At 37.1% G+C, this 24,748-nt stretch overlaps 2 protein-coding genes across 9 annotated transcripts in view; one reads left to right on the top strand and one right to left on the bottom strand.

The window, feature by feature from the left end:
• LOC111872481 (golgin subfamily A member 1) overlaps positions 1–20,084 on the bottom strand; it is a 32,853-nt gene extending 12,769 nt beyond the window's left edge. For 3 of the 8 annotated variants that reach the window (XM_023866454.2, XM_023866446.2, XM_023866490.2), the window contains exons 1-7: positions 19,352–20,084; positions 18,946–19,225; positions 16,313–16,571; positions 13,414–13,502; positions 13,035–13,163; positions 4,254–4,790; positions 1,557–1,665 (exon numbers count right to left, since the gene is read on the bottom strand). In XM_023866454.2, the coding sequence (XP_023722222.1) occupies positions 1,557–1,665; positions 4,254–4,790; positions 13,035–13,163; positions 13,414–13,502; positions 16,313–16,571; positions 18,946–19,185 (1,363 nt within the window). In that variant the 5' untranslated portion in view covers positions 19,186–19,225; positions 19,352–20,084. The remainder of the gene's footprint in view (positions 1–1,556; positions 1,666–4,253; positions 4,791–13,034; positions 13,164–13,413; positions 13,503–16,312; positions 16,572–18,945; positions 19,226–19,351) is intronic. The other 5 variants (XM_033754745.1, XM_023866464.2, XM_023866481.2 and 2 more) reach the window with 5 other exon arrangements.
• Positions 20,085–20,237: 153 nt separating this feature from the next.
• The window catches only part of LOC111872470 (putative leucine-rich repeat-containing protein DDB_G0290503), a 76,488-nt gene continuing 71,977 nt past the window's right edge, over positions 20,238–24,748 (top strand). The window contains exon 1 of the mRNA XM_023866435.2: positions 20,238–20,394. Within this exon, the coding sequence (XP_023722203.1) occupies positions 20,342–20,394 (53 nt within the window). The 5' untranslated portion in view covers positions 20,238–20,341. The remainder of the gene's footprint in view (positions 20,395–24,748) is intronic.

Here is a 24,748-nt window from a genome sequence, read left to right as displayed (position 1 = left end):
GATTTCAACCTCACTGGCATCTGTGAGCTGGCTATCTAGAAAATGTGTGAGCCTTGACACCTCACAACCCTATGGGCCTTCATGGCCTGTTACAGAGATAGTTTTACCTTTTACCTTTACCTACATTTCTTCGGCTGATCACAAATCAAAGGCAATAATTGGCGTGGAACCGAACTTCATGTAGACAGCCAAACTTGTTGAAAGCAGTGTCTTCTGGGATACAGCAACATTTAGTCTACTGAAAGTCAACTGTCATTTGGAAGGAACATATCACCTCCATCTTCAGGGTCAAAAGAGTCAAGCAAGATTCTAGCATGAAAGCAGGTGGAACGATAAGTGATTGGTAGGCTGGAAGTTTTGGATTATATAGGAAGCAGGAGGCAAATGGAAGAGTGGACCTCAATTCCTATGGGCTTGCCACAGGACAGAATGAAACCACGTGACTCTCCTATGACCACCGAATGAACCCATAGGCGACACAAAGACAACTTATGAAGCTCTGAAAAGAGGCACTTCTGATGGTCTTAGAAAAAGACACTGAAAAAGTTTTTGGGTCTGTTGGGAAGGGAACTGACATGTAAGGGAGAGTGGTCAAGTGAGTAAGTCACAGACAAGGAGTGGGAGATGAGAAGAGGTAGCAGAAAGAAGTTGGGACGTCAGGGCGGAGGCTGGTGAGCGCCCTCAAAGGGCATACCTCTGCTCCCTAATCACCCACTGCATGCCTGCAACTCACTCACTTGACCTCTCTCCCTTACACATTGGTTCTCTGCCCAACACAACCTTCCACCTTTTCCATGTCTTTTTCTAACCCAGCAAAAAGTCCCTTTTCAGGGCCTCATAACACATTCTTGTCTCCTACTGGTTCACTCAGTTGTTGTGTGAGAGACCAATGGTTTCCTTCTGTTCCACGGTAAGCCCACAGCAACTGAGATCCACTCTTCCATTTCCTCCTGCTTCTTACATAATCTGAAATTTCCAGCCAGCCAATTATTCAGCTTGCATATGCTTTCACTCTGACACACTGATCGGCTTAATCAACCCTGCAGATGGAGTTGATACATTCCCCTGAAATGTCAGTTAAGTTTCAGCAAATTATACAGCGTTATATCCCAGTTGACAGTACTGTTCATAACCACAGCTGTGAGAACTTCAAATGCTACTTGTTCAAAGTACTTGATAGTAGAATATTAAATAACAGGTCATTATTTGAATTTTCCCTCAGGCCTCATGGCCTATATGATCATGTGGATTCACCTTGTATGGCTGTTATAGTCATGATTGTATCTAGACAGTCAGGAACTGTCTGTTAGGATTATACTGGCTAGTGAGTAACCACATTAACAACCGGAGGTGACTCTGTAATCAGTAACAGTGCACTATCACTATATCTCAATCAGATGTTTGTTATATACAAACATGTGGTACAAAATTTGAGATACAAAACAGCATGTACATGGAAGCATCTGTCATATGGCCACTGGAAAACAAATGAAGGCAGAGCAGAACTCCTACCCTATGGCCTGTATAAGTATTACCTGTTATCTACTGTTACATACCTTCAAGAGCTATACTGATATGTGCAAATTCTGTTTCCACTTCCCTCAGTCGTTTTTCAGCTTCAAACAGTCGAGTTTTAACACCTTCATTTTCGTTACCAACTAAAACCTAAAACAGCAATGCAGGAACATATAATAAACTTCTGTTGCAAGCAATAATTAATCAATCACAATAGTATCAAGCTATTTCACCTGTCTTCATTTACCTTAATCTTATTCAACGCTCTTGGTATATTTATAAAAAGAAGGTACTTTTCCAGTCTTGCAATGACATGCTTCTTAACATTCCTAACAAAATTATCTTACTACATGGAGATTAGTAACAACTGGCTTGGATTTTCCATGCAAGATACATACCATTTTGCCTTAAGACCAAGCATCAGGGTGAGGTTTAAACTGCTTCACAGCTGATTACTATCACAACCATTAGAAAACTGTGCCAAAAATATTAAACAAAAGTACAGCATTCATTCAACATTTTTAAGCACAAGCTTTTATTAAAACAAATATCTTCATTCATCCAACAAAAATAACCATGTAACATAATTAAGGAAACAATTATTGGTGGATATACCCAACATTTGTACAATAATGCAAACAGTAAATGAACCCACAAACCTCATGCATTCAGTTAGTATAAACCAAGGCATGGGAGATAAGTAGGAATAGGCCACATATCAGCAGTTACTGTAATAAAAATAATCATAATTTAACAGGCAGTGTATACACACAATTTACCATTACACAAATGATAAATCTACTTCTAACAAAAACAAAATATTCACTGTATTAACTTTGAATACAATTAAAAAATGAAGTTTGCATTCCAGTCTCTATCCATTATCATAATAATTCTTACAAGCCACTGCATCATTGTCACAATCATCAGTAAAAATCTATAAACAGATTTATGGAAGATCAAAAATAGGTTTTTCATGTTCACTGTGGTATTTTATTAACTTTCACAATCAATTCAGATAGTGGTCTTCTGGGTTGTGACACCGTGTAGTCTTCCTGGTGGTCGCCAACATTTCAGGGATGAAGAATGTGGTGAGGTTATTAGGCAAGGTGATCAAATCCTCCCCTAATCACTTTGACCCTGGAGATGGAGACACAACATTCCTCTGAAACACTGGTATCCATCTGTGAGATTACACAGTGTTATAACCTAGAAAACTGCTATCTAAAACCCTCATCTGTGAAGACCTGAAAATGTATTTTTACAATGAATACATCTTAGCTTGTTCTTCAGCCAAAATTCAATCTTAAAACACTGGCTTATAAAGAGTGATATAATAAACAGAAATTAACAGCTTATCACAAAATCTTGCCTCTGGAACAAAATAATGGAAACAAAAATTGGAAAAAGACAATCTGAGTGTCATGAAAACACAAATATTTTTAGATACTTTCATCAGAATCTTAACATTGGTAGAAAAATAACTCCACTCTCTTCTGAATGAACTGTTAGGAAAGCAATGTGTATGTTTAACCCATTCCACAAACAATCTGAAATAACACTAGACTTCATTAACTTGTAACAGTATGACCATTTTAATAAAACTGTCATAACTTCAGAACTATCAGTATATCAGTAAATAAGAACACTACGTTTTATGAACTTGACTGTAAAGATTAAATTTAAACATATTTAGAGTATTTGCTTCCATAATTTATCTCAATTTTTTTCTTCTAGCACATTTTCTCCAACAGTTTTTTCATGGCAGTTTGCTCTGTGTAAAGACAAACTATCTAGAACCTTGGGTCCTTTCCTCCCACACATTAATGTACATATCTGAGGAACCGAAAATTCCAGGAGCATAGAGCAGAAAAGTTATTCAGAATATGTAATAACAGTATTGCAGGAAAACAGATGAAATGTTAATGTATTTTAGCAATTTCAGGAATACAACCAATCCTGTATTATTTCTTGTACAACTGTACTTGCTTCTCACTATTTATAATAATTTTTGAACACACTATCATAAATTCTCTGCATATTTCTCTTTTACCAGTTTCAGACTTAACAATTTGGAAGATTAGGGGGGGGGGGACCTCCGTGGCCTGTAGTCCAAAAGCAAACTATACCAACTGTGTGACTGCCGCTTGCCAGCGAAGTTAGTAGCCAAGGGAAGAAATTATATTAGTCAGATATGGTACACTCTGCTAAGGAGTCAAAATATAAAATGTACAGAGGCCTATGTCAACTAACATCTGTGCAAACAAATATAAAATGGTCTGAAGTCTTTGACCAACATTTCATAATCAGAGATGGAAAAGATTCAGGTCTATACCAAATGATGCCAGATCTTAATCATCGGTATATTAACATGTCTGGAATTATCATGGCCAAACCTAGGACAACGTTAAGATTTTCTTCTGATATGAATGGGTTAAGAGATAAAACTAACATAATTATAATTAAGTCATTTAATCAAGCAATAAATTTAATTAAGCGATGAGGTGGAATGGGATTTTATCCATTTTTATATTTAATAACAATTCAATTCATTAACAGACTTCTATTTAAATTATTTCATTTCAGAGACAATGTCAGATTATTGTAATGCACAGGTACTACAGTCAAAAATCCTTTGTAAAACATATGTTTGTCTTAATCATGTTCACAGTGAACATTCAATTTTGTAGATACCAGCTTCTCTAAAGTACAGCTACATGCGAGTTTCTCAAACTCACAATTTCTTGCTGTAGACTGCCTACTTCCTGGTCCCTCTTAGTCTCCGTATCTTTCAGTTCCTCTATAAGCTCATCTCTCTCTTTCTTTAATCTGTCTATTCTATCATCCTTCTCCTTTGCTGCAGATTTTCCCTTCTCAACAATAACTTCTAGAGCTTTGATTCTCTCCATCAGTGCATCTCGTTCCTGTTCTGCCCGTCGCCTCTCTTTTCCTTCTTCAGCAGCCTGGCGAGACAGGCGTCCAACTTGAGTTTCAAGGGATAATATCTTTCCACTCCATGAAGACTTAATTTCTAAAAGGTGTAGATGGGCTTCTTCTAGCCTTCGATCTAGTAATCTTCGTTCACCCAGTAATGCCTGAATCCGATCATTCACAGTTAATTCTGCGCCCAGATTAACACATTCTGCATTTGTCCTCTGTTCAAGAACGGCCACTCTGTCCTTAAGGTGCCGAACTTCTTCTTCACTTTGTGCCAATTTGCCAGACAACTGAAAACATTCTTGGTCTGACGAGTGACGCAAAGTCTCCAAATCATCCTGCATGTAACAGAAAACATGTACAGTAAGTGACTTCACTTTATTGCTTACTTCACAGTACATTATGAAATAACAGTAAACATAACAAAAAATCAGGAAAATATTATTTTCATAAAAATAAGTTATTTAAATAATGAAACAGAACACCACAGTTGCATTAAGCATATGGTCCCCCCAAAAAACAAATGTACACTGCTCACAGACTACAACTGTCAATAAGTACACAATAACTACACATGCATTAGCGCATAATACAGTTCAGCAAAGAACATCTAAATTGCAAAATGTTCTGAGAAGTGTGTGAGGTGGTAAAGCATCTGGATCAATATTTGAAACTTCTGAAGTATTTTGTTCACAAGAGATATACAGTTTTGAGCAGAGTTCAATAAAGCTTATTTTACTATCCCAGAAACTTCAATTCCTACAAATCTTGTGTTATATCATAGTTAGGTAATGTTAGTTTATAATCCAACAGTAAAATGCAATTTAGTTCATGGGTTAGTGTGGCAGGCTCTTAAAGTGGATCAAATGAAATTTTGGTCACGAATGTCCTTATTTTATTTGAAACTTTCATGGCAACAGTACACATCATAAATAAACATGAGAATTCCATCAAGTGTAACTAGTTTAATAAGAGTAAGCAAAGTTTTGCCTTTTTACCCATTACTGGCCACCACCACATGGCATAGTCAACACTACAAATGAACTGTTTTATGTTTTGTTTTTTGTAGATAGGTTATTACTATAAGGGGCTTAGAGTAGTAGAAATCAAGACCAAATAGTTAATACAGTAAACAGATGTTGTATATATCAGTTAAGTTAACAAGTCTTGTTGAGTTAACAGAAAAATATAACACCCAAAAAGCAGAGGAGATCACCACTGCCAGGCAACAGCAGTCAACATGTTACTGAGATTCCTATGCAACAGCCGTTATCTATTATTATCTATATATAGACAGTTCTGAATGTTTCTACTAACCAACTTTTCCTATTTTGAAAAAGAAATATTAGTAAGCTTATGTGATCACCTTGCTCTGTATCAGCATGTGTATCTCCCATTTCTTTGCTAGGCAAAGGCTTAGTAAACACACTCCCGCAGCAATGAATATGCATGCAACAATACAAGAATTGTTGGATGCGTTGTTTTCTATGCGGTACTTGTCATATCAGTGTAAAGTAGGTGATTTGTTCTTTCCAGAATTTCTTGGTCTACTTGTATCAAATATACAAACTGTAATGGAAGTAAAGCAGGCTATTGTTTCTTGTATGAAATGCTTGTAATTTACATGTTTTAACGTGTGATTCATTGGATTTAATTTGATTCCCAATTTAATATCGAGTTTTGTCATTTTTCATGAATTGTGAAGCAGTGTTCTATAAAAATTTTTACAAGCATTACGTTTAAATATTTTGATTTGCAACCATCACAAGTGTTACAACAACTACAATAGTCTTGAAGTATATGTAGTTTTGATCAAGATGCTTTACTGCACGTAAAATAGCAACCACACTGGGAAAACGTATTCAAATATGCTGGGTGGGGTGACACAGAGTCCAGTTGGTAAGCCAGACACTATTAGGCCTATTGTACTAAACCAAGATGACAGATCAGAGAAATGAAGCATTTGTTAGAATGGTTAAAACCTGCCAATGTCATTTTATCCACCACAAATCCCACATGACCTAACTGGGCACTGACCTGGGCCACTGTAGTAAGAAGCTTGTAACCAGCCACCTGAGCTATGACATGGCTAGGGAAATATGTTAGTATGCTACTAAGAACAAATATCTTTTTTATCTCAAAACACCCACAAACGAGCAGAAAAGTAAATTCATCCACATACCTTAAAAGATTGTCTATAACAGCTTCAGCCCATTTTCAGCCAGTCTTCAAAAAGCCACCACTATTCTGCCCGCAGGAAATGGCAATCCATGTAGTACTGATTGCTGCTGATTAGGACATGTGAAGGTGTGTGTTTGGGGAAAACACAAAGCCAACAAATCCACAAGCAAACATGTGCTATTACAATAAAAAATCATCCGTGCATACTGAGGTAAAACCAAAATCAAACATAAAACATTCATTTTTAAACAGTCCAACAAAATAAGCAAGGAACAATCAAGAAAGGACCTAAATACAAGAAGTTACACATATTAAATTAAAGATGCTTTATGTACTTAATATTAATGCAAATATTAATGATGTGTTCCAAATTAAGCATTGATAAGGTAAATTTGTCCCTGTGAATAATTAGTTAAGCACTATGCCATGAAGACATGTTGGGGTGTGGAGGTATAGCTCCACCATTCTGGACTCTGGTACTAGATGAAGGCGAGTGGTGAGCTTCATGCACCTGTCACTTTACCCTCAGGGAAAGAGCCACCAGTAGCCATTGGACTGGATGCTGGTTGGGCCACAGAGCCAATCTGGACACTGTGGAGAAAAGAAATATCTTGCACTTCTGGGAATCGAACCCAGACCATCCAGCCCATAGCTATACTGACCGAGCTATTCCGACTCCTACTGAACACTGACAGCTGAACATTACTCTGACAATGCACCTGAATATAAAATTCACACCTGATTATTAACCAAGCATAGCAGTGAACTGGAACACTGAACCTCTTCTGTTTCATTGACTGGGAAAAGAATATAATTTCATAGGACCAGTCCCTTGCTTGTCTCATAGGTAGATATGTAGCTACTTGTAACAACCAAAACATGTTTATTTACAATAATAAAATCTTTATGTAGTATTAAAATTGATGAGACACTGTAACACACTGAACACATTCTAAGCATGTTGGATATATTATATCAATCCACTCTGAAATGCAAATTATTTAGTCACTAAAGCAAAACAGATCGCTAATTATGAAACCGTGCATTACAGGATGCTAACACTTATTGAAGTTGTGGTTAATGACCTAGGCATTATTGTAGTCAAATGAATGCTTATCTAGAAGTGCATGCTTTTAACTGGTACCCTCATTATCACTATAATGTTTGTGTCACACACAAAAAGTGTGGTTATCCCTTGTGAACACTGCTGTTACTTCTTCTTTCAGTCTCCTCAAAGTACTGTGAAAATGTTTCTCAGCACACAGACAACCTAACAAAATAATTACAAAAATGCATACATATATCATGTACTTCAAGATCCTACAAAAACTTCCTGAAAGCCATATCACCGCTGTTTGAATGTGGACATAAATTCTGACATGGAGAAACTGACACTTGTTCATGTCTCAATAGTTTTAATTCACTTTGTCAAAAATACAATCCTGACATTTCACCATTCACCATATGTTAATGGTAACTAGCTTCTGGCTGAGGAGCTTGCAGTTATGAACTGAACTTAAGCCATCTAGGATAAAGGAAGAATCCTTACTGTGGCAACATATTTTTTTTTAACTAAGTTCCTTGTTCAGACATTACTGGAGCAGTTTATAAATAACTGGACCATCAAATACAATTCTTTAAAATCGGTATTAAAATAAAACCTACATGCCTCATGATTAATTGATATCCATATTACATCCTAATTTTATTCTAAAATATTATATTTAAAATATTGAAGAATAATTTAATTTGAATAAATGGATTAAATTGTCTTTGGTTTGTCTTAATAACTACATACAACATAAATAATATGTGGTACATGAGCCCTATAACTCGGTAGACCAAACAAAGAATTACATCACACAAAATGTTTTGACAGGTTCATTATATCATACCAAATTACACAATTCTGATTGATGAAATGGTTCATCAGTTATCACCTGTCAGTAAATATTTATTCTGCCAACTGTCACATCGCTATTTTATATCCTAAAAGATTAAGGAATATACAGAGAGGTTCATTTCTCCATTTGTGGTCTTGTTACTACTGCCTATTTGTACAGTGGGCTGCCAGCTAACAGGCAGCTTCTTTCCAGTAAGACCATAAAATGCTATTGCATGGGTCTAATTGAAGGTTCCATCTAGGTACAACAAATATTTTTAGTAAAGCCAGTTTACTTACCTGATATTGCAGTACCTATTGAAAACTGTCATCTAAAATCAAAGCACAGTCACACAGATAAAATTCACACACATTCCAATCCAGAAAATATAATATCAGTCATGCCATAACATAAAGAGCAGCTACATGAAGTGTACGGTTCATTTCTCTGAATCCTTGCATGTTTGTTCCTGTGACCAGTGAACTGTGCATGTCCTGTGTTTGTTGTGTCCAAACAAAGTGAGTTACACTACTGTACTACTACTGAGAAGTAATTTCAGTAGGACAGTGCACCAGCAAACATCACAGAATACCCAATGCTGACTTGATGGGCTGTGTATAATGAACAAAAAATCAGTGAAGGACTATAGTCATCATGTTCCCAGGATCTGAATACATATGCTTTTATCTGTGGTCCAACATGAACCAGATGGTCTACATAAATAATAAAAACTTTACAGATCACATTCTGAAATGTTATTCCAGAAATCACAAACTGTGACCTTCAATATGTCACAGAATATCTTATACCAGTTTGAAATGTGCTTGGATGTTGGAAGACACCATTTTTTGACAACTCCTTTAATATCAGGAAATCAAAGTGGCTCTACTGAATACATTCATCAAGCACAGATGGCATCTTCAATCAGATCCATGTGGTAGCATGTTAATGTTGTATCAGAAAGAAGCCACCCAACAGTCTGCATCTTGCTCCAAGAACCGGTGGTAATAAGGCCTCAAATGAAGGAAAGAACCGTGTGCGTGTATGTGTTTGTGTGTGTCACACCAAGTTGATGTTAACAATTACATCAGGATGTACCTGGTGGTAGGAATCTGAGGGAACATGTTCTTTCAAAAGACTACAAATGTAAGACAAGCTTCTGTCAGCTAGACAGAATAATTATGCAACAACGTAACACAGGAATGCAGCAGCTGGTTCATATTCATTGCAGCCTCAATATTATAAAAAATTAAATATAATACTCATGTAATGTAGGAAAAATACTGCGACATGATGGGTGAAAGCCAGAATAGTGGAGCATAAACACACTCCCTCAGTGATGGATATGAAAGCAACAAAAGAAGAACTGTTGGAATGTGGTCCATGTCAAGGTTATGTAAAGAGGGAAATTGGGAAAAACTAGCCAGTCATAAGCCTGCAGCTGGGAACTGACCGTCAGTCAGGAGTTGGAAGTTGACAACTGGAGGACACAGTCAACAGTTACCAGCCTACAGTCTTGAATTGCATTGTTATATGCCGTTACCGAGCAACGACTAGTGAAGACACAGAAGACTTGGTGTTTGCAGTAGTGATCTGCAGTGTGTGTAGATTAGTGAGTCATAATATTATTTGTAGTTACAAGTTATAAACATTCAGTAAATCAAGTTAAGAATCCAAATCTCATGTCTAGTCACTAATGCATGATGATAATGTCTACTAAAGTACTTATCAAGCTTTTGACATTACGGTCCTGTTCAAGAATGTCTCCAGACTGGTACATAATAAGGTTACTTATTAATGAAATTAATTACATTATGTCACCAATGTAAGATGTCAAAACCAAATAATGCTATGATATAACAAATTTTATTGTGATGCATGTTCAGTTTAAACAAAAACTGAATGTTTCTTCAATGTTAAACATATGACAATCATAGTCCATTTATTCAAATAGTTCATAGATCACAATAGAAAAAAAAAAAGGACCGTTGACTGGCAGTGGTCCATGGCTCAGTTTTAGAAGCATGCGTTAATTTAATGAAAGCTTATTTTACAAGTAATCAAATATGACATTGCTCAACAGAACTATAGCAAAAGAGCTTAAGTTCATAGCCACCTCAAACAGCACATTTTACCATACTTTCCTATCTTATGGAAAGAAAGTGGACTTATGATATGATCATGCCATCAGATTGTGTATGTCCCTGTCTTTCACCTTTCGTACAGTAAACCAATTTTTACAACACTCAGTATGAATGTTGCACCATTAGAGACCACCCCAGATATACTTTCCTGCACTCAATAATAATGAGGCAGAAACTCGAATTTGTGAGGTGGAAGCAACATTAATGCCCCTTCATTCTATTTTCAAAACATCAGCTCTTATTAAAGTCATTCTTTTGTAGAATGTATGATAACAACATTAATATCATGTGAAAATTTTCTTTCGCTTTTAGTTTGATGGTGAAAAGTAACACACCACTGGAGCTAGACATGTGAAATTTGGTACAGAGATAAATCATAAACATACCTACACACTAAATGTTAAAAACTGTTTGTAAATCAACAATTACAAACACGGTAACAATGTGAAACCTTGAGTTTATATATGAAAAATTTAAACAGACTTTATATGTAAGTAATATGTAAAAAAAAGGTAAAGTTGTCTGTGTGCTTAACTAATTAAGCACTACACCATGAAGGTGCGTGTGGGAGTGGATGTACAGATCCACATTTTCTTGACCTCAGCACTAGCTGGAGGTGAGTGTTCAGCTTCACACCCCTGCCGCTTTACCCCCAGGATGTAAGCAATAAGTACTTTATAAAAAAGAAATAACAGTACTGGAGTAATAGATCTGTATGATTAGAAATCTACACCATAAGCATACAAACTTTAAGAGTTCTAGTAGATTCTAAAGGGTTCTGATGATAGTGTATAATACTTAGAATTACTGGGTTTTGGACTTTTTCCATTGTCTGGTATTCTAGCAACTAGGAAACATGACATTTCGGAAACTGAATGTTTCCGTCTTCAGGTGAGGAGGGCGAACACATGTACTTAGTTGGGTCCCTTAGGAAGTGCTAACCTCAATCACTGGACAACCCATCAGAATAACACAGCTATTTAAACACCTGAAACCAGGCTAATTTGGTGGAATATAACAAGTCTCAAGTGTTTATGTTTTAGTCCACAGAAGGCGCTAGTGGAAGATACTATAGGTCTTCACAAAATTTTTTCATTTCTTTGCATTGGTGCTCATGCACATGTTTTTTTTTTTGGCTAGGTCTGTAGCACAAATTTCTACCTCCTTTTCTATCCTAGTTCTATGCATGCGTGTCTTCTATCACAATTTTTACTGCATATTTTCTTGCTATCTCCCATGGAATTAGCCTGGTCTCAGGTGACTAAATAGTTGTGTGAATCTGACAGGGGTTGTCCAGCGAATGAGGTCAGCTCTTTCTAAGGAACCCAACTAAGAATGTGTCTTCCCCCCACCTGAGGACAGAAACAGATCCAGTTTCTGAAACATGTTTTCTAATTTCTAGAATACCAGATGATGGATAAGTCCAAAAACCCAGTAATTCTGAGTTTCAAGAGTTCTACTCAGAATGTCATGTTTTAAGTAGGGTTTGCACACTTGCTTTTTGCTTACTGACAATGTTTCCATGAACATATTAAGAAAAAATCTAGATCCTGTTCCTTTATTTGCACGATGCACAAAATGCACAGTGGTGTATAAAAATTACAATCATCACACAATGTGAGGTGTGAAAGACAACAATAACCCACACAAACAAACAGCAACACATAAAAACCCAGAGAAGTCATAACTGTGCAGTAACACTGTAATTTGACCATTCTCCCAAGCATGGAAAAACAGTGGAATTCATAACAAGCCTTCAGTGCTTTAGGTACTTACAAATACTTGAGATTAAGTTGTGCTTCAACTACCCCCCCCCCAAAAATAACAAATTTAACATTACAACTAAAAAGAGAAATGGGACACTCTTCTTTTATTGTGGAAAATTACTTGAATGTGTTATTTCATCTTCTGAAACACTAAACAATACTGACTTGAAGTATAAAACTTCAGGCTGCACTGTACAGCTCTCTAGTTAGGTAGTTAATTAGTTAGTTAGTTAGTTGGTTAGTTCACGAATCAGTTGCAAAGTCTTTCAGTTCTCAGTTCAGTACAGTGCAGAACAACTCAGACAAGCGGAGTGAGGGTAGTACTGCTACCAATGGTGCTGCCGTGAAGTAATGAGTTAGCAGAGAAGCAATCTTAAAAGTATATGTGATTATGGTTGGTGGGACACTAAGTGCTCCAAATATCAATTATTGCCTATATTATATGAGATCTGCTTAGAAAGAATGATGCAGTTACAGAGATATATTCTAGAATTATTTCAATAAAAGTATAAAATGCTGTTTGTCAATTAAAATGTGTTATCTAATTACTGCAAAGGGAAAAAAAACACCCCAGTGATAAAAAGAAAAATTAGATTATTTTTGGCTACCTGCAAGTTTGCAAGTTCTTCTTCATAGTGTCTAAGTCGAGTGACTTCCAACTTCAAACTCTCTATTTGACTAGAGGCCTCTTTCAGGGCATCTGCTTTCTCTGCTACTTCTTGCTCCTTTACAAGTAGCTGTGCAATGAAATAAAAAAGAGGGCTAAGAAAAGAATGTAGAATTGTTGGGTTTTGATGATAACCACAATCTAATCACTTAGTTATAGCACAGCCTTTGTTAAAAAAAAACTCCAAAACCAAGCTTTACTCTTACACAAACAGATTTCCTTCAGTTATAAATAAATGTGTTACTGGGTTAAAAACAGAATGAAGCTCCATAAAAGGTACCAGATTTACTTCAGCAAGCAGAATCATAAAGCCTACCTACCAAATGTTTAATCTTTGCCATTTCCTGGGTCTGCAATCCTTCCAGCTGCTCAATATCCTCTTGATATTGGATAACTTTCTTTTTATATTCTGAAAGGAACGAAAATTCATACAGCTTTGAATAAATCACAGAACAGATGCCAAGATATTAGGTAAGCTCTTAAGGTAGAAACACACGAGAAAAACTTATAATGTTAAGAATGCAGAGGTACGAGTATGTTATACATTGGCATTCAACATGATTCTCCTGCAAGTCTCAAAATGAAGATTGCAAAATACTACTGGGAAACCCATGGATTAGTGGAGAGACAAAGATACAGAAAGTAGGGAAAATGCACACATATAGACAAAACAGGACTCCATATGGGGGCGCTGAAAACATGAAAGATGCCATGTAAGATTTGAGGCTTTCACGACGGTGACTATGAAGAAAGCAGTCTTCTGGGATTTGGCACCGTGTATATGTGGTGTTAACCGACGTTTCGGAGGAACGTATAGCCTCCATCTTCAGGGTAGAAGAAAAAATATAAGAAATCTGCAAGCGAAGAGACCGTGAGAACCGGTAAAAGCAGACTGTGTTTGAAATATACATATGGAGGCATATGGACATATACATATGAAGATGGAGGCGATACGTTCCTCCGAAACGTTGGTTAACACCACATATACACGGTGCCAAATCCCAGAAGACTGCTTTCTTCATGAAAGATGCCGTAAGACAACACACCCTGGTGGAAATATTAAAGGATGACAGTGCTGACAATAATATTGATGTAATGACATCTGTTCATGTGTGCATGTTACACCAATTATCTCCAAAGCATAAAGGCATTTAGCTACCACTCAGTAATCTTATTCCATTTAAAATGACACACATTCAACCAAATGATCAATAACTCCATGCACGCTAACATACTTCATTCAGCAAGTGGAAAATTTCCAGCTAGATAATTAATGGAACCCATTCTTGGCTACATCCTTCTGTTCAATCACTGAATGCGAAACTGACTGTAAGAATTAAATATTTATCTCTCACCCACTCATGGAGCTGAGCCCTTCTTGAGAAGCCACCAACTGTGCAGCTTCTCAAGAACTTCTTAGCATTTTATAGAACACGAAGGCTCATTACTGTGTTCACAAGAGCCCTCCACTGGTCTCTATCCTGATCTAGATCAATCCAATCCATACCATTCCATCCTATCTCTCTAAGATCCCTTTAAATTATGTTCACCCACCTACGCATTGGTCTTCCCAGTGGTCTCTTTCCTTCTGGTTTTCCCACCTATATCCTACATGCATTCCTCTTCTCTCCCATTTGTGTTACAGGCCCTGCCCATCTCATCCTCGACTTGATCATTCTGCTTATACTGGGAGAAGAGTACAAGTTATGAAGCTCCTCATTATGCAGTTTTCTCCAACCTCCTGTCACTTCATCTCTCTTCGATCCAAATATTCTCAACACCCTGTTCTCAAACATCCTCAGTCTATGTTCCTCCCTTAAATTAAATATTTACAGAAGTGAAAGTTACAAGGTCCATACCAAAAGGTGATTGGCAGCATCAGTTTGTGAATCTTTTATTAACATAACAAAAATTGGGGTTATACAGCCAATATCTGTACGTTTTCTGCACTCTGAAGTACAGGTCCAGTACATGTACACCAATAATTATCCATAATCCATTGCAACAGAATGATGTAGCCCTTAGTCAACATGCTGTGATTGAATTCCTTATAAAGGAAAACCGTTCTGCTGCGAACATCTTTAGGTGAAACACATTAAAGATGGCAACACAGACATTGCCAATCTGCCTCACAGCAGTCACATATGAATTTCCACCACACACGCAATGAGCAAGAAGTTCATGAACTCATCATAAAGTACCAAAGTGTGATAGTAGGGAAATGGCAGCTAAGCTTGGCACTGGACACAATGCAGTGAAAGTGACCTGATGTTCATGTACTGCAGATACTTCCTTACTGAAAGTACAAGACCCATTCCATTACAATTCATATGTCCCTGAATAAAATCAAGGATCAGCCATCCTCTATCAGTTCTTTTATAGATTTATTCAGCTCTTACAAGTGACTTCCTGTACTATTAACTTTCCCTTGAAGTTAGTTTCAGGCTGAGGCAAAAGTTATATCATCGCTTCCAAGTCTATACGAATTGGAACACATTTAAAAGAGCTACTTATTTTTTTAAAAACTGCAATATACATTGTGGCCTGCTTTAAAAAAATAGTAAAATACTATCACAGGGATAAATAATCTGTATCCTGAATTTAGGAAATGGAACAACAATTTTGTAAGATTTGAGGCTTTCACGGCGGTGACTATGAAGAAAGCAGTCTTCTGGGATTTGGCACCGTGTATATGTGGTGTTAACCGACGTTTCGGAGGAACGTATAGCCTCCATCTTCAGGGTAGAAGAAAAAGTATAAGAAATCTGCAAGCGACAAGACCGTGAGAACGGCAGTCTGCTTTTACCGTTCTCACGGTCTTGTCGCTTGCAGATTTCTTATACTTTTTCTTCTACCCTGAAGATGGAGGCGATACGTTCCTCCGAAACGTCGGTTAACACCACATATACACGGTGCCAAATCCCAGAAGACTGCTTTCTTCGAACAACAATTTTATTCAGAAATCAGTAAGTTATTTTATAGTACTAAATCACCTGCTGTGACTTTACTCTGAAGATCTGGCTGTGAGTTAAAGGCAAGCTCTATGCCAACAGTTATACCACAGTACATCTCCGTACATAACAAGCTATGTTTTGAAACCAGGTTACTACATGGTTTTTCAGGGCTATATAACATCATTAAGCTTGACTAATTATGCATTTATACTACTTATTTTTTTTCAGGCATAGAACATGGACCTTAAGAAAAAGCATAACCTACCATCAGCTGCTTTTAAGGCTTCTTCAAGATTTAGTTTCTGCTGTACAATTTCTCGTTTCTCTTCCTCCAGAGCAACTTTCTCTTTTTCAAGCAGTTCTATCGATCTTCTCCAGTCTCTCTGCTTTTCTTCCACTTGTTTTTTCCATTCTTCTTCTTTCTTTTCCAGTTTTTTGGTCCAGTCCTCCTCCACTTTTTGTAATTTTCGCCTCCATTCATCTTCACGCTTTTCAAGCCGTTTTACTTCTTTTTGGTTAAGCACCTATAATTTAAACACATTTTTGTACATAAAGAAAAGTAGTATGTGTGTGCATAAGTAAGTACCAAATCATTAAGATGTGTGGGGAGTAAAGGTATAGCTCCACATATTTCTGACCTTATCACAAGATGGACGTGAATAGATGGAGGTGAATAGTCAGCTTCAAAGACTTTTCAAAACTTACCACTAGTACTCCTTCTCTAAAGAAAAATGACTGCTTGCTGTTTCTAATATTAGCTGCAGTAACAAAATATATACACATCTTCATCAAGAAGGCCTACAAAATTAACTTATAAAAATACACGTAATCTCCATATTGTGCCCAGCTTTAGGCATGGCGAAACACTCAGATCCTAAAATCATCCTTGTTACTAAAACTAAACTTCTTTCTTCTGTTGACTACTGAGTATTGTGTCTGGGGTGAATTCGTGATCAAAGATTTGATTGTGCTGTGCTGTGAGGTCAGATCTGTTGCACATATCAAGAGTAATGGTAGATTAGCATAAGAAAACGGTGGAATAAAGACACGCAGCAGAAAATGAAAGGGTTAGAAAAATATCCTAGTCCATCCTGACATGGATTACTTTGAGATTAAATCTAAAGATTATTGGTGGTAACCAGAATCTGACCACTTCAGTTATGGCATGGCCTTTAAGAACAATTCCAAAACCAAGCCTTATGCTTACACAAATTCATATTTGTGTATGATTTTAAAAATGTGAGTTGTTTCACTCACAAAATTTATCTAGATATATTAGGTCACTGACCTAACACAAAGCAGACAGCACGAGATTGGACAATGTTTCAGTGACACACACTTAACTGCCACTGAGATTTGAGGTTCTCTCAGTGGTGAATTTTACCACTACTATATTCTGGGACCTGATACCAACATTTGGGAGGAAACTACTGCCTTCATCTTCAGAGTAAAAGAGTCACTCTGTCTACCATATTATACAGTGTCACCACCCAGAGGGCTGTAATCCTAACTCCTTTGTTATTATTCTACAGTTTATCCGTTGTTTAGAAAAGATGATACATCTTAGGACTTTCTACTTCCACTGGCACTAGCCAAAGTTAAACTTTGTTATTTCTGTTTTCCCACATTAGGCTTTAATATAGTAACATTTCTTCTATGAGATGGTAGCGAAAGTAACTTACAGTTTGATTCGATCCCGGGTCTGGTCAAGTGGGATTCGTGGTGGACAAATTGGCGCTGGGGCAGCTTTTCTCCAAGTACTTCGGTTTCCCCTGCCAATCTTCATTCCACCAATTGCTCCACAATCACCCTCACCTATCATCTGGGGCTGGTACAATAGGCCAGAAGTGGCCGCAGTACAAGGGACTTAGTCCCACCCCACTAGCAATAAAAAACTTAGTTTACTCCAGTGATGGCTTGTGAGTGCCTGAACAGGTAGGGACAGAGCCAAATAAAACCTGCACCACTCCCTGAAAGCCTATATCCCTATCTCCAGAGACTGGGACTAGCTCTACTGATTGGACCCAACTGAGGTTTTACCTAAAGACGGAGACAGAATCCAGTCTCTGAAACGCAGTGTTTTGAAAAATAAATAGGATGACATTTTTAGATGAAGACAGGAGGATGGATAATGTCGAAAACATAACATTTGTAATAATTTCTCTGCATTAAATTTTAACACTAAGTTACATATTTCAATTCATTTATGTAAGAGCATATTTACCACTCCAGGCTGATTGAAGGCCTGTTTAAAGACACATATGTGTGCATGCACTGACTATAGCTCACAATCTGTAATGTTTTGGAGTGGCCTGCATTATCAATCTGTGTGTTGCATTGCCATTGCTATAAGAGGAATGTCTTCCACACAGCAGATAACCCATAGCGATTTTTGCAAAATCAATTAGATTTGTCTGAATACTGTATAGATAATTAGATCTGTTTTACAGGTTTTACAAAACTTTAGCAAAACATTTTTCTCTTAGGTAATACTGATGACATAAGAGATTCATAAAGTGGACATTAAAATTAAGTGAGATAACAAACTTACATGTGGTAACATCTGTAAGATATATATGTCATATGGTCAACTGACCAACCATCATGGGTAATGTTATAGTTTACTAGGGGGAAATTCAGTACCTCGTGAAATGCCGACATCACCGAATACTGACCTTTTGATACACATTTTTTCTCAGGAAAAAGCTATATGAGATAGGAATTCAAAACAGTTAGAGGGCCAAAGCATAATTTTCACTCTAAATGCCATTTGAGCCGTTTAATCCATGTTTGTGAAATAGAAATTGAACAATTAGGCATTGAATGGTAAAATGTAGTAATTCTATTACCTCCAAAGGAAACACATCCATTAATTTTAAATGACAAGACACTTCTCACCTTTCCATCTGGAAGCTTAATCTCTGAGGTGTCTTGTTTCAGTACAGATGGTGATGAAACCAATTCTTCCCTTACACCATCAAGGGAGAGACTACCCAAACTGGAACCAGAACCTTGTCTTGAATGGTGGCCTTTAGGTGCACTGCCATGGGTAATTTTCTGCGGAGGACTACTCAGGGATAGTTTTGTAGGATCACTACCTGTCTCTTCTTTGATTTTATTTTTCAAACCAGTAAACATATTTTAATGTGTTTTCCTGGCCTCTGAAATGATACACCACCTACAAAATATTATGATATTTAACATAATTGTTAAAAATACATCACCAAAGTAGTGCTTATATTGTCATTGAAATATTAGAAGCAGACAACATATTAATTTAATATATGACTTCTTTCATACTCACACCTTTAGTTGATCAATATGAACAGAAAATTGGGACACATGCCACACTCATTAGGTCACAGCCAGTATCATTTAATAACTGTTACATTTCAATCTACTGCTATGAGTCACTGTGTAAACGTTGTCATAAATGGGACACGAACTCACTTTCACACGACAGCTGCCATACTATTTGACGTCATTGAAATCCCTTTAAACGATAGTTTTTCATCACCTGTGGTTGGTACTAAATTTTGTCATGGCCTCCTTTGTCAAACCAGATGTTAGTGGTGGTAAGGCATTCGAATTAAATTAAATTAAAATTGCCAATATTGAGTTATACGTTACTTCTCTTTTCATTATACATATGGAATGTAAAATAGACAACACATGAAAAGATGTGGGATTTGAGGTTCATAGCGGCGTTTATGAAGAGGTCTGGAATATAACGTAGTGTAGTTCGCTGAAAGTCAACGACGCTTCGGAGGACCATGTCTCTTCCATCTTCAGGGTCGATGAATAATCCAATCAAAAAATCGGAGTGAAGCACGCAGCAAGCAAGCCGAGCTCTTTCTCTTTCTTGCTGCCTGCTTCGTATATATACACGCACTTAGACTCACTTCCAACTAGTACCGAAGTTAAGAATTGTGTAGCTATACCTCCACTCCTCAAGGCGTCTTCGTGGCATGGTGCTTAATTAATTGCGGCCAGAGATTCTTTGTGTCGTGTTTGTCATTATGGGGATTTGACAGTTTTAGCTTGTAGTACATGACTTTCACAAGAGATGTCGGAGCGGACCGTGGTCATTTCTTTCTGGCATCTAGTGGTAAATCGTAAAACTTATTTGAATTTGAATCGATTTGTGTATGCGTTAGTTTCGAGGTTTCGAATGTTTCGAACGTTCCGAACATGTGACTGTGGGTATTGTGGCAGTTGGTTTGAAGTTTTGAATTTTTGAAGTATTAATTCTAATTTAATAATTTCGTAATAGAGTTACGTGACATCTTTGATAATGAATTCTATTGCCGCAGAGGAGTCAGCTTTTTCCACGGAACTTGATATGACGTAAGTTAAATGTTATTAACATTGTATAACGCCAAGTAAATGTATAGCTTGTAAGACTGGGGTTCTCATAGTGGTGGTTCCATCTTTTGGGTAGTTCTTTGAAAGTAACCGACGTTTCGGAGGAATATGTCGCGTCTCTCTTCAGAGTCAGAGATTAAGCCAACCAAAAAACTAGCGTGAAATAGGTGGCACGTAGAGCAAGCTTCTTCAACCATGATGATGGAGGTGATGGGATCATCCAAAACCTCCTTTGATCTTCAAAGGAATACACAGCGTTATATCCCAGAAGATAGAATTCTATATGTGCTTCTAAACCAGTGTTTCTTAACCACCGGGCGCTTGTCTTATTGAAAAAAGAATTTACCGGGAAGCAGTCTGACAAAGATTAAGAACCACTGTTCTAAACAATGAAAAAATCAGACAATACAGTGGAAAACAAAGTATCTAAGTACTAGCTGTACCACTGACACTTCATTTTCGAAGTGATCTCATTGTTTTACATAGAAGAATGTTACAAAATATAAAAGATTTTGCCATAGAATAAGTTGAAATTTTGAGTGTTACAGTACATAACATGTAACATGGCAGTTTCTTCAGCAATGGTAGGCTGTCAGTGAATATAAATTCAAAACAATGTATGATGTCTTGGCATACTTATAAATTCCTTCTGAATTAAGGTAGTTAAGAAAACTGACTCATAATTATTATATAGACATGAGTAAAAGTAAAAGTATTAGCCATAGTGAAATACTGGAATTATCTGCTTTTAAACCAAAAATCAGTTCATTGGTGACAGGTAAATAGAGTTTAGCAGTTAAGGCGGGTCTGCTTTTTAGAGCTCATGATGCAAAATACAGTTTAATTTCCAGTAAGATATTCCTTCCCACCTCCCCAATTTGTATAACTTCTGCCACATGTCTAGGCTCTGCTAGCTTTCAGGCTGTTTTATTTTCCAATCTATAATAAATAATATTGTGGGTTCCCAATTGTGGAGCGTGGTCAGTTGGTGTGGTCTGCTAAAAACAGTATCCTCAAATTTCTGTGATTTTACCCTAGATTCTTAAAAACTGATAGAAATATGACCAAGGTGGAGAAAATCTGATTCCCAAAGAAAACCCACACACACACACACACACAATGGGATGCTAAACTTTGAGGTTATGTGAGGCAAAATTAACATAGATGGGCTCTAGTAATGGACATTATGTGTAGAAATGGATCAGTAAATTGTATAATTGTTAATCACCTCCTAAGTCATGTGTATTTCCCAGAGTTTCTTCTTAGGTTATAGGATCAAAATTTTCTGATTTTGAGAAGTTCATTAATTTCATCTGATTCATTCATTGAGCCTACTACAGGGATCATATTTGTATATAACTAGCTAACTCCATGGGGATGAGCCCTTCTTGAGAAGCCACCAGTTGTTTATTTATTTATTTATTTTGTCTCTATAGATCATTGTTACATGATATAGGACAAGTCAGTTACTGTACATTGGCCGATTACAATAAGAGAATAAAGTTACAATACTTAAAATTGTTTACAATAGGTTACAGTAGATTGTGTGGAACCTGAGGGCTCATTACCATGTTCAGGAAAGCCCTCCACTGGTCTCTGTCCTGAACCAGATCAATTTAGTCCACGCCACCCAATCCTATCTCTCTAATATCCATTTTAATATTATCCATCCATCTATGTCTTGATCTTGTTAGTGGTCTCTTTTCTTCTAGCTTTCCCACCAAAATTCTACATGCTTCCCTCTTCACCCACATTCATGCTACATATATTGATATACATGTCTTTGGGAGCTGGAGTAGCTCAGTAAGTATAGTGGTTAGGCTACTAGCTGGATGACCAGGGTATCAAGATTCATTTTCCAGCAGGGGCATAGATATTTCTCTTCCCCATGCATCCAGTCCAGTTCCCTCTCTCATCCTCCTAACCTGTTGGTGTCTGGGGCTTTTTCTCAGGTGTTAAGCTACCAGGACATGAAGCTGACCACTCACGTCCATTTAGTGCCCAGATTAAGACTATATGATGTCATACATCCACTTCTTCTGTGTCTTAATGTTCTATTGCTTATTACTGAAGCACATGTCTCATCTACTATGAGTATTGCTGTTCTTGAAATTCATTCACTTTAATGGATTTAACTGCCACATAGGAATAGAGGCATAAATATACTTAGGTATATTTATCTGGAAGAAGAATGTCCTGAATAGAAACAGGCATCCATAAAGATCACTAACTTAAAATCGCTGTTGGAAATAACCATACCTCTTAAGTGTATGCCATAGAAAACTTTGTTCATTTCGCTGTGATTGTCCTATTATCTACCTGAGGACTACATTGTAGTGAGATTTTTTATGTGAACATGCACTTTGGTAGAAGATTTGTACTCCTTTTGTCAAATTAGGCTGACCCAAATTGCATAAGTTCCTATCGTGGAAACACTGTATATTTATTTATTTATTTATTTCGTCTCTATAGATCATTGTTACATGATATAGGACAAGTCAGTTACTGTACATTGGCTGATTACAATAAGAGAATAAAGTTACAATACTTACAGTTGTTTACAGTAGATTACAATAGTTAAGATTTCATATAGTGTGAGGTGGAATCCATATTAGGTCCCCTCGCCACGTTGGCTTCCATATGTCCTATTGTACCTGTACTGGTGATAATGCTTATGGAGAATTTGATGGAATGAGGATTGGCAGGGGAAACCGAAGTACTTGGGGAAAACCTGCTCCAGCGTCACTTTGTCCATCACAAACCCCACTTGACTAGACCACAGCAGTGGGAAGCCAGCGACTAACCGCTTAAGCTATGGCGCGGCCTTTGAGATAATATTGGTGAATTTGGTGATAGCACTGGTATATCGTTTCACTGTAGACTCTACACTGCAACATCTCATTACATCTGTTCTCCCATCCTGGTGCAGCTTCTTGGCGTCTGCAATCTCTCCAGAGTAGCCCATTCAGGTACACTCACTCAGAAAACTCACTGTGCGTATAGACGAGACAGGCATATACATATGTGATTGGTCAATGACATAAGCTCAAGGGTGTATTTACTCGGTCCTAGATCATGCAGTTCATCATGCATATCCACTGTTTTGCATTCATGCTATCAGGGATGGTCCTAATGTTCTAGACATTAAGTAACTGTGGTTTTTCAGGAACACAGTTTGAAATTTCTGAATGCTTAAGCCTCTAATCCAGATTTTAAGAAACTTACTGTGTTTAAATTCTGTAACATCTGTTATTCAGTGCATGTGGAATGTTGTGCTGTCTAAAGAGATCTATGAGAAATGTAGAAAAGAATGAAGTCTAAAATGATGTAAATGAAACAGCAAATTTGTAAGGAAAGCTGTTTTTATGGTCATAAAATACTGTGTGTTGATAAACATGTGCCACAGCAAGAATTGTTTCAAGAACATTCCTTTTGTAGCTATTTTGTGTTTGTGACACTTTTCAAAGTATAATCACAGACTCATTCTACATTAAATTAACCAACTTGGAATTCTAGTTGCTTCACCATTTCAAATTTGGCTGACCACTCTTTTCTGAAGTCAGTATTGTGTCTTATATGATTTAGAATAAAAAGTTTTTGGATTTATGTAACTGAATTTAAAATCCGAGTAATTTTTAATCTCTGCAGAAGATTGATGATTTTGTGAAAAAAAAAGTTGCTTTTCTAACAACCCCATATTGCAGTTTTTGTGGGAAAATGTGGTACATTTGGCCCACTGTGTGCCTTATGAAACAAAGTTTTCGATTTGCATGTGATAAAATTGATACAAAACTCATACATCCAACCTGTAATGCAGGCCCAAGTGTACTATGCTCTGGGGGCATGAATGACATATCGGCTGCATTTTTTTGAGTACCGTGAGATGTGTATACAGGGTGTTTCACGACTTTAGGGCATAACTGCAGGAGGTGATTTCCTAGGTTTGTGATCAAAAAAGTTCATATAAACATGTGTCCGAATTTGGACGGTTACGGTGTTATGACCGTTTTAAACTCACAATAGAAGGTAACGATTACTGACAATAAACGGAACAAAATAATAAACCAGCATAATACATGATACATTTAAAGTATGAATGTAAAGTTAACTTCGTGAAATTGCCTTTCATTTGAATTTATTGGTGCTGTGAGCTGATTTTCTAAAATGCCACCGCCGGCCGCAACACAAGCTGCCGCTCGGTTGTGAACCGCGCGGGATATACCAACCCACCACGCCTTAGGTACCTCTCAAGTGTCGAGATAACGAGAACGCACTGTCTGTAGCTGGCTAAAAATAGCGACCCGCCAGATGGCAGACGCGGTTCACACGAGGGCGT

This window comes from Cryptotermes secundus, unplaced genomic scaffold (genome assembly GCF_002891405.2).
Source record: "Cryptotermes secundus unplaced genomic scaffold, Csec_1.0 scaffold962, whole genome shotgun sequence".
NCBI lineage: Eukaryota > Metazoa > Arthropoda > Insecta > Blattodea > Kalotermitidae > Cryptotermes > Cryptotermes secundus.
Note: the sequence above shows the minus strand (reverse complement) of the source record. Positions and strands in the feature narration are given on the sequence as shown.